At 30.6% G+C, this 19,222-nt stretch overlaps 1 protein-coding gene across 5 annotated transcripts in view; it reads right to left on the bottom strand.

Moving 5' to 3' along the window:
• Window positions 1-310: 310 nt before the first annotated feature.
• The window catches only part of LOC143224775 (ankyrin repeat domain-containing protein 13C-like), an 83,300-nt gene continuing 64,388 nt past the window's right edge, over window positions 311-19,222 (bottom strand). For 4 of the 5 annotated variants that reach the window (XM_076453066.1, XM_076453088.1, XM_076453079.1 and 1 more), the window contains 4 exons: window positions 17,738-17,887; window positions 12,584-12,612; window positions 10,134-10,234; window positions 311-6,786 (listed from right to left, as the gene is read on the bottom strand). In XM_076453066.1, the coding sequence (XP_076309181.1) occupies window positions 6,653-6,786; window positions 10,134-10,234; window positions 12,584-12,612; window positions 17,738-17,887 (414 nt within the window). In that variant the 3' untranslated portion in view covers window positions 311-6,652. Of the gene's footprint in view, window positions 6,787-7,706; window positions 7,857-10,133; window positions 10,235-12,583; window positions 12,613-17,737; window positions 17,888-19,222 lie in introns of all 5 variants that reach the window. The other variant, XR_013013435.1, reaches the window with a different exon arrangement.

Raw genomic sequence — 19,222 nt, 5'->3', positions numbered from 1 at the left:
AGCAGTTTTAATATATAAAAATATTAGTTTATATCAGTAAAATTTATGAAAAATTCGAGTTTTGTATATTGAATCATAACGAGTTGCGAATGGCTAAAGAACATTATCTGAGCACTTTTCCTGTGTACTACTTTCCAGAAAAAAAAACAAACTTTTTAGAACATGTTCACTTTTCTACAGTCGGGTATGAACACTGCGATTACTAGTTACTAACAAACAGCCGCTAAGATATTTCAATTTCCCTCATGATGAGTTGCTGCAAGTAGAACAAAACTGGTGTGGAAAATGAAAATATAAATACTAGGTGAAATAGTTTTATCCAGACATTTTACTTCACTAACAAAACTTTATATGAATGTACATTTACAAATAATACATTTAACGTGCATGAAATTACCCAAAGTTTTCCAAGTGAAACTTCCGAACCAGTTGAGCATATCTTGTCCATGAGCACTGCTGGAAAGGTCAAAACATCATTGTCGTGATGCAATAGTTTAAAAACACGGAGGATAAAGTTCTACCTATTTTATAATTTCAAACAGATATACAAAATAGACTCATGTTACTACACGCTACACTCCACATAATAAAGTACGAGTTCAGAGATCAGTGCTACAAAACACACGAGGAAAGTAAAGGTACACTTTATGATTGATATTTTCAGAAGGTTTGAGTCATACGCACAATACGTTTTAAAAGTGATTTACAACTTTAATGGTTGTATAACTTAAACAAAAATAATACAACCTTGCAAATCTATGTCACACACAAATAGAAGCCTCAATATGACTCATTTGAAGGCCTTATAGATAAAATTTCACAACGATCACTTCTTGTTGATATACATAAAACAACACAACGCGACCATACTGTTGATGACGCCATATTTTTGCAGGTACTCCGTAACTTCTTAAATAGTCCATAAATGGCAGACTTAACCCTTAATTTAAGATCTCAGCCACTCTCATAGGTTATGGATTTTAATTTTCTTAGTATTATTAGTATCACCTTTGTTTAACAGAAAGTTTACAGGGTACGTTTAAAGTATAACACAGAAATAACTTTCCTCGAACAACTAGAAACTGAAGAAAAACGTCATCCCTTACAAGGCATAAAAGTATAATAAAATAGTGCACACCATTTTTTACACAAACTTTCAATACTTTATCCTGTGATCCTGTCGTATAATTAATTAATTTTTTTGTATTTGTATAATAGTTTAATACTGCTAATAAAAACAGTTTAAAAATAATATCAAAATCAATATATTGATTTCTCACATTGTGAATTCCCAAAGAAATAGCCAAAAACATTAGTACAAATTAATTTTCATTGTTCTGTAAATATATTTAAATTTTAATTGTTTCAGGGAATTTTTTGAAAAACAGCAAAACTTTTACAACATTGGCAAAATTCATCACCTTTTGCTGTGTAAATGTTTCAGAATGCTTGATCTATCATTTTTTTCAATTTTTAAATAGGTTTTGGACAAAGCCTAATTTTCTTATGAGTAATAAAAAATACTTGTTTTACTGCCAAAATAAGTATAAAAACATCCACATTTTGTTTGATAACAAACAACAGAAAATAATTTATGATTTATACATACATAACTTTGTTAATAAATTAATGATTTAATTTTTTACTGATCTTTAATACAGTGACACACAAAATTTTTGACAAATCTAAGGTAGCAGTAACACACAAATATCAGGTAACACCTAACATGCTAAACCACAAATAGAAGAAACTTAACCTGAAACTTTTTGTATATGAGAAAAGTTAGTTTTTCTTCTAAATTGTTTACTAGTTAATTAATATAGAAGCTGCTAGTTTACAGGACATATAAACATTTTTATTCAGTAAGATGCCAGGGAATTTTCATCAGAGAAAGTATTAACTGAATAAACAACTTTTTAAAATACATTTTCTTTAAAATGTAATAAGATCCAATGCTATAACTGAGTACAAAAAAATAGATGAATATATAAATCACATTTTTATTATGAAGAAGAGCACAAAGTGTCAAGTGTGGAATTATGTAATAAATTAAGATGTATTTTGATATATAACTGGTTTACATGTTAATTTCTCCAACATTGTTGTTTTAAAGTCTACGGCACAATCTTCAGCAACAACATGTGTTGTGAATACAATGTGCAAATCTGAAGCATCATTAATTTAATAAAAGCTAAGCTGAAATAACCTTACACAAAATATGATCCAAAGTTATTACTTTTACCTGTATCTAAACATTTGGGAAACTTTTGTAAAAGGTTTTGCCTTTAGCTTTGCATTAATTGGCTAATTTGCTAAATGTCATCCATACATTTTTATCTTTAATAAATTCTAAATTTATAAAACTAAACAAAAATTAACTTTACTTCTAATTTCCATCTTTTGATAAAACTTTCAATGTTCTTGACAGAGCAAAATGTTATAATATTTGCAGCAATAGATTAGTTTTTGAATTTCGCACAAAGCCACATAAGGGCTATCTGCACTAGCAATCCATACTTTAGCAGTGTAAGACTAGTCATCACCACCCACTTCCAACTCTTGGGCTACTCTTTTACCAATGAACTGTGAAACTGACTGTAACATTATAATGCTCCCATGGGTGAAAGGGCACGTACGTTAGGTGCAAGAGGGATTTGAACCCGCAACCCTCAGATTATGCATCGAATGCCTTACTCCCACCTGGCCATGCTGGGCCAGCAATAGATTAATACCAAAAATAATGCTCTTGATACAATTTTTGGTGAGAAGTTTGACCATAAATTATATTAACTAACAACTGAATCTGAGGACATCAAATAGTTTTGTTCCTCAACATTAGATTTTTTATTCAGTCATAAACTTCAAATTACTGCTATACAAAAAAGGACATAGGTGTTAATGGCACTGGTATGAAAGTGAAATATTAAATTAAAAGTAAGTAAAATAGGAAATTCGAAATAGAGTAAAATTACTATGTGTTTAGTGAACTCAGGTCTTTCCAATGCTAATCATTAGCACATTACAGGCAAAACAATCTTATGCCATCCTTCTCGAATGTTACAGCATTATCACATACAATCTACTTCAACAAAACACACAGGAGGGGGGAAAACTTTATTACTTTGGTTCATTGTACTAAATAACACATTAGTGCCCTTGGGTTATCTGTTTTCTTTAGAATCACCTGCAAAGTCTGTAGTTGAATCTGGTTGGGCAGTATAAGAGTTTATTGAAGCTAAAAACAATTCACCAGTTCTAAAGAAAAATTTATTGTTAAGGGTTACTACACTTTTGCCACTACATTAACTTTGCACTTGTTTTAAAATGCATGATGTACTGTAGATACAAAAATATATATAGTTTGAATAAAATGCTTGGGCACTTATATTTTAAAGTTCATTTGGTCATGGTGTATTTTTACCCACACTGAAGCAAAAATTGCAGAATTGTGTTTTCTGTACATAACAATGGCAAAGAGATAGGGTTGGTAAATTTGAAAGATACTTATACAAGTCATTTTCATTTATTCTATAAAAATTAATACAAATACTTATTTTAGACTAGCATAATGCATTTAAAGTGATATTTAAGATTTTCACTTGTTTTTAGTGCTCAAAAAATCAAGTCCATCCTAACTTTATTAATAAATGTATATTTTGTTGACAAATAAATGACCAGTATTTATGTTCTGGAGATGTTTACTGGCATATTTAATGACATGTCTATTAAATGTCAATAATTTCAGCTACATTTTAAGAAAAACAGACAAACCAAAGCCTATTAACTTACTATCTAAATCATTAACATATAAATTGCATTTTTTGTTTCCCCTTGGTATACGAGGTCTGTTCAAAAAATACGCGGACTGTTTGAATTGCGCAGCTCCAGTTGGTTCCAGGGGAATCCGCTTGGTGTCGCTAGGTTTGCACAGATCAGCTGATTACGACGCCATTTCCCGATTGCAGATATCTTCATTTGTGTATTAGCTACGCGGTTTTAAGTGAAGTGCGATTTTTTCGTTTGGCGGATTTCAGAATGAATGACCTGAAGGAGCAACGACTTGCTGTGAAATTTTGTGTTAAACTTGGAAAATCTGCGACTGAAACTTTTGCTATGCCTAACACGGCTTATGGTGATGTTGCTATGAAGCGTACGGCATGTTTCAAGTGGCATGAACGTTTTCAGGATGGTCGACAGTCCATTGAAGATGATGAGCGTCCTGGACATCCTTCCACGTCAACTGACGACCCACACGTCGACAAAATCAACACCCAGGTGCGGGCAAATCGACATCTGACTGTCAAGGAGCTTGCTGAAGAGTGTGGGATATCAGTTGGATCTTGTTACGAGATTTTGACTGAAAAATTAAAGATGCACCACGCTGCTGCGAAATTTGTGCCTCAGAACTCGTGAGTTTTTGGCCAAACTCTCGATCACTGTTCTCCCCCCCCCCTACTCACCTGACCTTGCTCCTTGCGATTTTTTCTTGTTCCCCAAACTCAAAAGACCCTTGAAAGGAAGAAGATTTGAGACGATTCCTGAGATTAAGGCAAATGAGACGAAGGAGCTGGAGGACATTACAAAAGAAGCGTACCAGGACTGTTTCAACAAGTGGAAACACCGTTTGGATAAGTGTGTGCATTGGGGAGGAGAGTACTTTGAAGGGGTCCCAGACCTGTAACTTCTAAATAAAGTACATTTTGTTTTATGACGTCAATCCGCGTATTTTTTGAACAGCCCTTGTATGTTTTGATAAATTCACAACAGGTTTGATACACTGTATGTACTTTGTGAATTTAAGTTATTTTATGTTTAAGGCCTTGTCTCAATACTTAAAACTATTAACTTTTACAATGCTAGAAAACATTTTTTACTCACTTATAATTTCCTTCTTCCTCCCATTAAGGGTTTATATTCAACATTTGCTTGTTTATGTTATGATCACTCTTAATTATAATGGAATTACAATTTGTGTTTGTTTGTTGAATTTGTACAAAACTACTCAATGGCTATTGATCCTAGCTATCTTTAATGGACAAGTGATAGACTAGTGGAAAGGCAGCCAGTCAACACTACCTATTACCAACTCATTTACTATTGTAAAGTGGAATTCACTGTCATATTATAATATCTCTATGGCTGAAAGGTGATTGTGTTTGGTGACAGGATTGAAACCAACCCACAAATTGCAAGTCAAGTTCAAGGTATACTAACTAATAGGTCACAAAACACCTTAAAACACACAAAAACCATTTCATTTAACTATTATCAATAAACTATCCACATTTTTCATTCTCACAATTTATATTGCATGTCATAAAATGTTGCATAGCACTCTTAGAAATTACAAACTTTCTAAATTTTTAGAAAAAAATGTTTTATAATTTGCTATAACTATTTAAGACAACTAATGAAATAGTTAAGCATATCTAACAAAAAGACAACTAATGAAATAGTTAAGCATATCTAACAAAAAGACAACTAATGAAATAGTTAAGCATATCTAACAAAAATCCCCAAACTGCAAAAAACGTTTACCAGTTATCACTTTTTCCACCATCCTTTCATGCAGATTCCATATAGTTATTTCTTCAGTTAACTCTATAAAACTAGTCAAAGTTAAGAAGGTTAAAATAATATGCCTTGACATTGGTTTAAACAGAAGAAATGAGAGGCTAAATAACAAAGTATATACTCAAAACACCATCATAAGTAACATTATTTAATTTTAGCTGGCATTTTATCACCATTTTTTAAACATCCACAAAGAAAATGTTTACTGGTAGTAATTTCACTGTAAAAGTGTTCTTGGAACAAATAAAAATATATAAAGTTTCAATGGAGTTAAAAAATACCTTGTGTATGATTGTTCAAAATAAGCTTAAAATTTACATTTTGTGATTTACTCTTTAATGTATTAAAATATACCACTTTTTCAATGAAAATGGCAAATTCCACAACTATTTCTTACAAACCTCAAGCTTGGTTTCTGTACATTTAAACTGTCCCCCCCAAAAAAAAAACCACAACAAAAAAGAAGGCTTTGAAACTTCATGTTGAAGTTTTAGTGTGAATCTCAATTATTTCATACATGTATTTTGAATTTTCAAAATATGAGAGCTTTTATATTCTCATTACTTAAGACCACAGAACAGAACTACTAACCTGATAAAAAGACAAAAGGTACAAACCATCATCAAAATGTTATCAAATCAATCCTTGTATGCTGATAAAAGACATACCAGCTGAACAGAATTCTAAACAATATTTAGTACTGTTTTATATTTCTAACATTTAAAATTTTCACAATATGTAGCACATTCTTTGAACACAACAAACAAGTTAAAATGTGTTGATGGACACACTAGTAACTAGAAGTAACTCAATAAATATTTATGATACAATCATAAAATATTATGCAATAAAACTATATCTGTACATAAAATATACAGGATGGTGTTATTTACTGGTCAAAAAACACTGACAGACTTGAAGAATAAGGACTGCCACAGCCAAAGGAAACAGGCAGGTCTAGAACTAGCTCTGAGGGATTGCCTAGTATGGAGGAAGACCTGTAACTTTGTGGCTGGTGGAAAAAGGACGGCCACAAAGGTCGTGTCTCCACTGAGAGAAGGGTTAAGTCTGCCAAACATCATAAATCTGGAAAACGAGTGGGATCTTCCTGATAATTCGATGGGATCTCAAAAAGAGAATCAGGAATCTCATTTTTGAATTGAAAATCTTGAAATGTGATGCGGGCAGTGACAGTTGGAAGAATTGGGATATCTGAAAAAGGGAGAAAAAAAAGTACTATAACACAGATACATCATATGAGCATGCAATATTTTAAAACTATTATACTAATCAACTGAAAAAGAATAATGCATTAAAAATTTATAACAGATCAATCTTTTATTGTGTTTTGAACTAGCTATTCCACATTATGATTGAATTCCACAAGAATTCATTATGATTGATTGGCTCAATTTCTGTTGATATTTAAACTAAAGAAAGAAAATTTGTACTCATATAAGATAACCTGTAAAGCAAAAACGTGCTTCTTGAGTGTTTAAGCAAACTAATTATTATTTCAAAGAACAGGATATTTCTTTTTTGCTGGTCTAGGCCATCTTACAATTAATAGAACAATGTTTAATTTTTCCAACTATTTTCTGCCAAAATTATGAAACTCAACCCACACAAGTTAATATTTATCAACAGTAGTTTTTCTTTATGTCAAATTTAAGTTCCATCTATTTACCCTTTTAGTTTTGGTTCCTGTAACTTGAAAGGGACTGTACCTGAATTTCACTTTTGCAACAATACATAAGTGTAACTGAGATTTCTTAATGTACCCTCATAAAAACTTGCAAGATTTTGCTAAAGATTATAAATACCTTGTACACAAAGAATGACAACAGTTTAGTGTTTCTACTAAAAATGTTATTTATTAATTGTACTTCTTTGCACTCAAACACTTAAAAGTTTGAGGGCAAGGTGATATAAGTATAAAAATACTTTTGGACATACTGTAGTTTTTATATATCATTTACATAACTTCTAAAACTTCTTAAAGAAATATCAAAAGTTTTTAAGGTAAAGGTTTCTACTTTATTGTTCATTTTCTCTATCATATCAATAATTGTAGATACTATCATTAACATAAAATACATTGAAATGTTTAAGAATTATAAAAATATCCACACCTTTAAATTGTTCATAGAATATCTTACAAGATATTTATATTTTCAGCTCTTTTTTCTTTTCACAAATACTTAATTTTCCTTTTCTGTCCTTTACAGTTTATTTTTCATCTTGACACAAGTCAACAACACCTCCAGGCAATATTACAGTACCTTCAGGAGAGATGCACAAGCCTTTGACGAAATTAGCTTACACTTGCACAAGATCATAAGTCTTGAGCAAATGAGGCAATGTTGAGATAAACTTATAAAGTCTTTAAACCTTTCAAATATTCATTTCAAAACATAAATAATACATAATTAGTTAAGATATAAAAGATATAAAAGTAAAACTTGGTAAAAAAGATAACCAAGGGATTATTTTACAGGTGTAACACTGGTTTCAAATTTATTGTCCAAGGTGTTATTTATATATATAAAATAAGTTGTAAATATAATGTCAAATGAATTATTTTATATTAATCTCAGATTAGTTTCAAATATATTGTCCACATTATTTTGTGCATATAAGATTAGATGTATGTATAATGTACATGGAATTATTATATGTATGAGATTAGTTTCAAGTATAGTGCCCAAGGGACCACCTTCCTACATATATAAATAATTAAATTTCAAGCATAATGCCCAATTGATTACTTATATGTACAAAATTAGATTCAAGCATAATGCCCAGGGAATTACTTTATATGTATACAAGTTTCAAGTTTAATACCAAAAGGATTATTTTATATGTATATATAAAACGAATTTCAAGTATAATGTCCAAGGGATTCATCTATGAAATTAGTTGCAAATGAAACAATGCTACCTTATGCTAATGGTTTTAATTACTACTGTTAAAACATTGTCAGACTATCAAGAATAGTGTAATTCAATGTTGGTACATTTCATTATCAGAGCATGCCAATGTTGTTGGACTAATTACTGGGTTGAGTGTGATATGTCATCTACAGGCCAAGACAAGACACTGAAGAATGTAAACATGCTGTGTCCTCATGCCATTGCTGGAGCATGCATATTAAAACTACTGCCAGTAAAGCCTTGCTTCCACCCTTCCAATATGGCTCCAAAGTTGTCACCTAATGATAATAAAGTACTTCTTGCATGAAGCCCAAAAAAACAATTAACTTTGACATTAAACAGGGCATTTTATGATGCTTTGCAGTAGATGTATGGGATGTGAATGTTGCTATTTAATACCCTTTACAATAGTTATTCAAGAGTGAACCAACATTTTCATGAATGCTTCCCTCCATAGTACATCTAAAGATTGTATTGCTTAATGCTGTTTCAGATATACACTCCATTTTCCAGGAAAATATTAAGGGGACCCTACATATATAAAATTAGTGTCAAGTATAATATCCAAAGGATTATTTTATACATAAATATAAATATTAGTTTTAAGTACAAAGTTGAAGGAATTATCTTATACAAACGAGGTACCTGTCCTTTCTCCTGATTATGGACTTAAAACAATTTGTAGGTGGATGCTGTGAAAAATAACACAAAAAATACTAACTTTCACAGCATTTATTTAAAGTATAACATATTACAGTATTCATTATAACCTAATCAAAAGGTTTATGTAAGTTTTAAGAGCTCAATATTTATATACTTAAAACACAGTATACACTGTGCAATGGTGAGAATAACTTTGTAGGAAGAGGTAATAGCCAAAATAATGGCAGTAAGGATGCTACCTGTTACCTTTTTTCAACATCCAGCTCTTAATGTCCTTCCACAGTGTTCTACTCGATTAATTAATTGATGGTTATTGGATGCAGAAAATGTGTTACAGGCCCAAACTGAAAGATCAGGAGCAAAAGTTAGAAGTAGATACAACTCAAGAAACAGTTCTTCATAAGGACAATCTTTATGGTGGCTGTTGGAGTAGAAACTTTGCTGAGTTTATCTAGTATTCCAATAGCAGCAGCCACTGGTCTTCATTGCAATCCTTCATAGATAATGCTAACACACCCTCTGAGGTACATAAGATGTTTGTATATCCCATCCACCATTGTTTGTTGTATTATGGGAAATTTAATAAAGATTTCTGGTGTAAAGACATGGTATTATCTATAAATGTAGTTAACATTAGCTAGCATTGAATATAAATGCTCAATAATAGCAATAATGAGTGCTGCAGGGGGTTGATAACTCCCCATTAATAAATCCCTTATTTCAAACCATTATCCAACAATGTTTGGTTGAGATCGGGCCCAACAACCTAGTAATAGTTACATAAGAGACAAACTGACAGACACACAGATGTTTGTGCTTTATATACATAGATATACAAGATTAGTTTAAAGTATAATGTCTAAATAATAATTTTCACTTTTAACAAAACATTCACTACTGTTTTCATAAATATGTTTTGTCTAAAAAGTACTCCTCTCATGAAAAAAGAAAAAGTTTGCTTACCAATTTTTACTGGAAAACCAGGTGGAAGTTTCATTTGTACAAACTCTCGTAATTTGTTGAAATGTTTGAAAGGAGCAATTACTTCGAGAACGTTTAATAAGCTGAAAATAAAAGTGATTTTATTTTATTTCAGAGAAAAATCAGTTATTAGTTTATCAAATCATTTATATTATAAATACAATAAAAACAATTACAGAAAACTAAAATAACATACAAGTTTAGATAAGTTGTAGCTTTTGTAGTTTATCTCCAAGTTATTATTCAAGGGGTCAGAAACTATTTTGCTAAAAATTAAGGAAGTTTAAAATCAAATCTTCCATCTTTCTTAACCTTATAAATATGGGTCTTCCTATGGTAATGGGTTAAAGGACATGTCATCATTTTATTGGCTTGTATTCAAATTTATTTTATAAATTTATGTTTACACAAGTGACATCAAATTGTAAAGTATAATTCAAATTTTAGTATTATAGAATAGTTAATTTCTTAATTTAAAAGTAAATACTACAAAACACACCTAAACAATGATTTTTGTGTGTCAAATAGCATTTTATATACAGCACTGATTCAAATTAGATGTTTGTGGTATCAAAATATGAGTCTATAGTTTGTCACAAATTAGGAATCCAAATTGCCAATACTGACAAGCTAGAATATAAAATAATAACCTCCCGTCTTTTCTATTCTCTAAGATGTCACTCGTACTGAATCAAACACAATGGTCCAGCTCGCCTCTTTCCATTTTTGGAAAAACTTCATCATATACACTTACTTCTCTGACATGTAAAATAACCAGTAAAAAGCTAAGAATGTCCCCCTAGTGACATTCTCAGCCATTTTCAAATGTTACAACACTGTCATCTTCTTTTAAAACAAGATTTCAAAAAGGTAGGTTGAATATTTAGTATGCTCAAAATATCATATTTTATTAGACTCAAATACAGCTCAGTTACTAAGTGTTATAAATGATAGTGGAATTGTATGGTATCAATATAGTTACAAATTTGTTTGGTTATTTTAAATAAATGAATATATAAAACATTAAAAATATATTTCATTTCATATCCTCTATATGCAAAATTTTAAAATGCTTAGCAACCTATGAGAAGCAGCAAATGAGAACAAAGGCTGTCATAACTAAAAGATATAACTGTTTGCTATACTTATTTACTTTTGTTCTCTGTTTTAAGAAAAATAAGTTTAAAAGCTTATTTGTAAATAGTAATAATGTATATACATGCATAATGTGAAACTGAAATGTGACTATTTTACAAAATACTAGTTCACTAAAATACTGCCAAGACAGGTCACTTTGTAAAGACCAGTTTTATATTCTTGGATACAATAACATAAGTGCATGTGCACGACATTATTATAATTTCTAAGGTTTGAGCTAGCAATGGCTGAAGGGTCAATATATACATGTATAATGTTATGATATTTAAGCTATTCAGACTAAACAATTTGTTTTTTTTATGATGGTTATGAGACTGGTAATATCTACCAAAAACATTAGGAGATTCTGACTGGATAGCAAAATAACAGATAAAATACAGTTTTATCTTAAAAATGTTTGATTATTATCTGGAAGTCATAGATTTCATATGTGAAATTTGAAAATTTTCCAATGTTTAAAAGTATTTTTAATCTTAAGATAAAAATTGCTCTGCATGTTTGATGCATTCTGAAAATATTTTGTGTACGAAAGTCTTGTAAAATTTACTAATAATCTGCAAAACGTTGTAAACATGTGCATAAATCATAGTGTAATTATACTTATGGATACTTTTGTTGTTATGAGCTGGGTAGATTCCACTCAGCCCATAATGAAAGGGTTAACTCCGTGATAAATATCACATAGTAATATGTTTATTTTAAGGCATATGGAAAGTCAACAACAGGAATTTGTTTTAGTTTACATTATGCCAAAAAAATTGGGATATGAAAAGAAGGTTATACCAGCAGAGTTCAACTGAATACCTTGCAGTATCACAATTTCTTCCTTAAGCAATAATTTTTTGCTTCATAATAAATTTTCAGAACACATGCAATAGTAACCTCTAATGTATGTTTGACAAATGCTGATATTTTAGTTCATTCATTTTTAAAAAAAATAAATTGTTATGTCATTAAGCACAAAGCTACACAAAGCAGTATAAGTCCATGAACATATCACTGTACCACTAGGGGCACTTAATAAATACAGCCAGTGAAACAAAGTGAATATGTCACTTTAATATCAAAAATAGCATGTAGAATATTTGAAACAAGTAATATATCAGTTTTTAAAATACACAAATATAATCTAAGGATATTAAAGTACTCACAAATATTTTTATAAAATTCCCCCTTTATGTTAAAACTAAGTTATGTGGTAATACACTTATCCATAAACAGGAAGCATCTTGAATTGACACAAAAGAACAGTTAACATTCGAAAGACTACTTACGATTCTACTGAAAGTGGAAATTCTTCACTCTAGAAAAACATAAGAAATGGATGACTATCAGACAAATTAATATTTCCAATATATCATCTTTAGATCCATGTATGTTTTAACTGCATTTCATACAAAATTATCATTATATTTTATCTTACAAAAAGGGTAAAAACAAAGTTATTGCTATTAAGAAGAAAAGTTGGTATTTCATAAAAAGCACACAAACTTCCTGATTTCATGCCACATTTCAAATTTTTATTTATCTGCATATTAAAAGTTTATGCTGGCCAGACTGACTTGTCTGTCTTCATTTTTAATTTAAAACATGTTGATTTAATTTATAACTATATTTTTGTTGCTCTTTAATGCTTTCATTTAAAACTGAAAAGTTTATACCTATAAATTTCAGATATTAACTTAATGCCTTAAGTTTGAATGAAATTTATAAAAGAAATAACTTTCCACTGCTCTTTAACAACAATAAAAAAGTCTCCTTCTGATGTTTACCCAATGATAAACCCAGAATAAGCAACACTTAGTTTTCAGTTGGTTTAACTACCTGTATTTCTTGTTAGATGTACATGGTGATAGAAAGAATAAATGGCTTATTATTCTTGATAATACTACAACACAGCTTGTGGCATGACTTATCTTTAATAAATACAAGAGTGACAAGTTCTATTAAAAGATTTCATTAAATACATATATATTTATGTAGAAAGCTATTTTCAAGCCAGCTGTGTTAAATCATACTTACACATATAATGTTAGTTTGTAGCATTTTACAAAGTCTTATTATTTCATTAACTATATTACAGTATTTCTTAAAATACCATTCAAATTATTCTTTTAGTTATAGGCAAAATATTCAAAATTGTTACAAGTTTTATGTATTTTGTAATGGAATGAACCAAAAAACTGCAGTCTCCTAATATAAAGTAATGGTTTTATTATATAAAATAAAATCTTCAGGAAACTTTCCAATTAAAAATGCTAAAGTTAACACCTTCCTTACCTGAAAATGTATTTCAGATAGATACTAACCTCTTCACAGAAAAGTCAGACAATACCTCATGTGCCACTGTACTGCACCAGTCTATGATACAATCAGCATTCAACTATAAGGAGGGTATTTTTTTGTGCATATGTCAAGCTTTTGAATAAAACTCCCTCCCTACACATAATATGTACTGCACCAGTCTATGATACAATCAGCATTCAACTATAGTTTTACATCAATAGGAGGGTGACATATTTTCTCCAAGCACAGTTTTCCCCTTGAACACTTTATATTCTAGAAGTACATTCTTCACAAAGTACAAAAATCAAAGGTAATGGGAAGGAATGATGGATGGTTCTGTGAAGAGGCAAAAATCTATCTGAAATAGACTAAGGTAAGAAAAATGGTAACTTTAGAAATGTTACTTCTTCACAGATTATCCCACATTGAAAAGATAGTGGAGGGACCACTAAATCAATACATTAAAAATAAAGCTCCTTTCTGTAAACAGGAAAGGAAAAATCCATGAAATGTATCATCCATAAGCAGGAGCTTGGCTTAAATAAGAGCATTACTCTGAGGGATACCAAATCCATCTCAAGCAGTGAATACTTTTTGCCCAGTAGAAGTGGTAGTGCAGAAATATACTGCCAAAAGAACTCTATATGATGCTAGTGTCACATAGGTAGGTAGAATATAAAGTCTTCTCAATAGTCTGTATATCTCAAGGTGTTGGTAGATCACATGTAATATAGGGCAATATATCAAAGCATTTAGAATCTTAGAAACATTTCCATGATGTACTAAGCAGAATAAGCAGATGCAGGGATGAATCATTTTAGATCTGCATCCTAGAAAGAATGCAAGACCAATATTAACTGTCATAACCATAAAAAAAATTATTCAGTTTTTAGAGTAGGGGTGGTTTGTACTAATCATCCATATAAACACCCCTTGTCCCACTTCTAACAGATGGGTGCATTCAGACAAGCTGAATGAGTTGGTAAACCCAATTATTCTAGACAAAAGAAGAAAAGGCAATGTTGATTGTCACAAAAAGAAGCAAATGTGAGTGAGGTAACAACAAACCATGTGAAAAAGGATAAAGAAAAATATTTAGATCCATAGAAAAGTGAATCTTATTGGATTTTTTTTAATCACCTTCCCAAACAATCCAGGTCTTGGGGTGGAAGGAGGAGTCTGGGAATGACATCAACTTGTTCCTGTGGTTAAGAGAACAAGAGGCATCTAAAGCAAAAATATCAAAATATCTTAAGAGAAAAATGGTACAGAATACATTTTGTTATATAAGTTTAAATGAAGGACATAGAGACTAAAAAGCCTTCAGAACTAAATAGTGAACAGTACAAGTTACAGAAGCAGGAGGTTGCAAAAGATGGTCCTGAGATGAAGACTGTAAATGTAGAATAGAATCAACCATGTAATGTACAATAGCAGAAACATTGCCAACTGAGAGAATAATTCCAGTAACCACTAAAGGAAAACAACACAACTTCTATGGAAGACACTCTGGACATTACAAGGTTTCTATATGATTAATTTAAAAAGGTAGATTCAATAAGACCTGTGGCACTAAATTCCTGTTATTATGATTTTTACTTTTTTATACAAGTATGTCTGGTAAGCCATGGTTCTTTGTTTATGGACATTTTCATATTCACAAAACTGAGATTATCAGCTTCTGCCAAAACCAAAATACTAAGTTAATGAAGATGGAGAACATTTTTCTTAAAAAAAAACCATATCATTGACCCAGGAACACAGGTCTTAAAATTTTATAGTTTGCTTTAGAGATGAAGTCAAAGTAACATAGAAAATAAAATTTATATCAAAAGTTCTAGTTAAAATTAATATTAAAATCTTTATCTTTCTTTTTTGAAATCAAAAATAATATCAGTAAAAATATAATACTTTAAGTGTTAATAAAATGTTTGAAATAACATGAGCAAAAATTACACAATTCTTATTTAAAAAAACAACAACATTACTGAACACTATAAGAAACCTAAGAAAAAATGACCTCTTGATATATACAAAGCACTCAATGGAAGTACTACATGTGGAGGATATACTGCCTTCCAGCTGGTGGAGGCTTATACAGTCTAATGCTGACTGAACCAAAAACTGCTGCAATACCTATTACACAGATAGCATGCAATGGTTTTTACTTTCTTGAAATTTTTAGATGTTCTACAGTAATTCCTGTAAGTTGAATTTGAAAACAATATCCATTTTTCTCCATCATGTACAGATCTTTCACAAAATGTCATATATACTTTTACACCAGTGAATTATTTTCATGGAAATTGGGTCATATTTTTATGCTTAAAACATTGACAACAACTGGCTACAGATTTATCTAGACCAGTCACAATGTGAAGAGTTTTACTGGTCATTTCAGAATGCTTGAGAAACATATTGCTAGTACATAAACAGTTAACAAGCCACATGACATGTAATTTCTGCATAGCATTTGTCTGTGGGCACACTTTGATGTTATTTTTCTTTTCAATATTGTTTATTCATTGCTATGGCAACACAAGGTTGTGTAAATGACCCAAGCTTATTATGGTATATTTGTAAAGAAACAAAGGTAAAATATTACAAAATTTATACAAAAAATCATATTAGTCTTATTTTGGAATACATCATGGGCTACATACAAAAGTTGCACCATTTGTGTTGAAGAGCTGAGACAACAGACTGCAGGTAAGAAAATATCTTTGTTTTTTGGAATTTCAACAGTCTGATGTACATCTAGAAACCATTGAGATGACTACTGTTTTTGTTCACATAATATATAAGGCTACATCATTTGAAATGAAAATGAAATTTTTTATTCAAATCTTCAGTTTGATGTAAGACATGGGCATGATGTACCTACTCTACCAGAGACTTTGATACAGTTTCATCTGATTCTGAATCTGATGTCAACAGAAATGATGATAGCGATTGCTTTCAGTCTGAAATTACAACTTTTCACACAAAGTGAACTTAATGACTTCAAAAGAGATTTGGACCTATCAAAAGATTCTTCAGCAATTTTGCATTCCAGGATTTGAGCCAAGAACTTACTTTCTCCAGGGATGTCATTAAACTGATATGGAAATTGTAAGAAAAATGTTATACCATGCTTTTTGCAAGGTTCACTAGTTTATTACAACATACTGTTTTTAGGAGCTGCAATCAATGAATGGAGTGAGTAGCAACTGTTCATTGATTCCTGCAAAAGAAATCTAAAAGATGTTCTCTTTCACAATGGTAACATATATGCATCTGTTCTTATTGCTCATTTGGTTCAATTGAAAGAAACATACAATAATTTTGAACTTATTAATACAGTCAAATACAAAGAACATGGTTGGCTATTTTGTGGAGACTTAAAAGTCCTTTTTATGTTGTAGGTCAACAATCTGGTTATGCAAAGTCTCCATGTTTTTGTGTGTAAATGGGACAGCAGAGCATGAAATCAATGCTGTTTAAAGAAACAATGGCTATGCAGAGTCAGGCTGATACCAGGATTGAATAACATTGAATGAAAAAAAATTTAGTTTACATGAAGAAAGTCCTATTACCTCCACTTTACATAAAAGTGAACTTGATAAAGCAGTTTTTAAAGACCCTAGACAAAGATGGCAACTGTTTTAAGTATCTATGTGGGAAATACCCAGCTTTTTAAGAAGCAAAACTTAAAAAAGGTTTTTTCTGTTATACCACATATTAGTAAATTAACTTCAGATGATCAGTTTGAAAGAACAATGAGAATAGTTGAAAAAGGGCCATGGAATGCCTTCAAAGATGTTATTGACAAAAGTCTGCCCATGAAGAAGAAAGGCCCACCTTTCAAAAGCACTTGGGTTATAGGGTTTCTATTTCATTTTTATTAAGGCTTCTTTAACCTATGTGTTTTTCTAACATCATAATCAGTTTTAATTATATTTTTGGAGTAATTACTCTTAAACATAAATATTTCATAAAACAAGTGTTGTTTAATGGCACTATCTATATAAAAGCTTGTTTATTATTCAAAATTAAAACATGCTGGAGAAACACACCAGAAATTGCAAAACTATATATTAAAAATGATCTTTCCATGTAAACAAGTAAATGAATATGAAAAATTACATAATCTATGCACTTACCATGGCAAGAATAGCTTTGAAGTTTTTACTTGATTCTTTAGAGACCATATGTCGACCTAGATGAGGAGGCTTACCCACAGGAGCTGTGATATATTCCTCCCATGTTATATGTGGAGTTACAGGTGCTGAAAGTGAGTGTCTCCTCTGAAACTAAATAGTTTCAAAGTAAACTGAATTTTTACCCTTTTCTAATGCCAAGAACAAAAAATTCAAATAATTCTATTTTTAAATCATTGCATTAAAAATATTTGTTACAGCAATTTATTACTTTGTAAGCAAATACCTAAATAAAAGACTCTGTAGGGTTTTCTGATGGATTAAAGTAAGGTATCAAAAGCTTAGTGAAAATATTGTATTTTGGCCACATACCAAAGAACAATGTACGAGTTAAAATGAAAAAACACATATTGGCCCAACAGAGAAACATGTAATATAAATTATCTTATCGAAATATGTCAGTTACATCAAAATCTTATAATTAAAGGATTCTTTGTCTTTTAAACTGAAGTATCTTTATTACCTTTTCATGCATTTCATACAATTATAAGCTAATTTAGATGCTTGTAATCATCTGTAATGATAAAGGTAGTAAAATCAGGCTCAAAAGAAAAAAATATTATCCTCTTCAAGTCCTGACAAAACACTGAAGTTGGACAACACCAATAATCCCACAATTAATTCCAGCTAAAAGACTATATTTATATTAAATTGCACTAGTAAGTTCATATTTAATAATACGAGATGATTTGGCAGGTATGTTTTCTGAAGACATCTGTTTTGAAAAACATCACTTAATAAAATAAATATTACAACTGTTTCAGAATGTGATATTATATACTTTATAGCATGTTTTAAGAAAAAAGGTACGAGAAATGAATGGAAGTAAACTTATTCCAAGGCAGTGATGGCAAAATAGTAAGTAGAAATTAGGTAATGGAGTTAAAGCCTGATGAAAAAATTAACACTTTTTGTTCACTTTAACAAAGATCACCACTTTGTAAATCACATTCTGCTGAATGGTTCAAGAATTTTAAAAGTATAGAAGAAATGAAGTAATTAAATAAGTTATAAATAAATAAATAAGTGAAAAAGAAGTAATGAAATAATTACAATTCTACAAGAGTACAAGTATTGTACATCATTGCCTGAGCTTGCAACATGAAAACATTGGCAAATTGTCTCAGTATGTGGTGAGAGTCTATTCTCCAAAAGTTTTAACCATAGAAAAAGTTAACATATTCTAAAACTGAATACATATTTCCAAAATGTATTTACCTCCTCCCACCCAAAGTTATGTTGACTTTGATTTGCCTAAGAGGCATTACTAAAATTTTTAACAACACACCACACTTTTATATCGCTTCATTTTTGCATCATGTGCTGATCATGTTGACTACCCTTCACCAATCATACTGCATCACCTGTAGCATTGGGAGCTCCCTATACCATTACAGAAACAATTCTTGACTTTGAGAGCTGGCATAT

The sequence above is a fragment of the Tachypleus tridentatus genome, chromosome 1 (assembly GCF_004210375.1).
Source record: "Tachypleus tridentatus isolate NWPU-2018 chromosome 1, ASM421037v1, whole genome shotgun sequence".
In the NCBI taxonomy this organism is placed as follows: domain Eukaryota; kingdom Metazoa; phylum Arthropoda; class Merostomata; order Xiphosura; family Limulidae; genus Tachypleus; species Tachypleus tridentatus.
The sequence above is the reverse complement of the archived record's forward strand: the minus strand, read 5'-3'. Positions and strand labels throughout refer to the sequence as shown.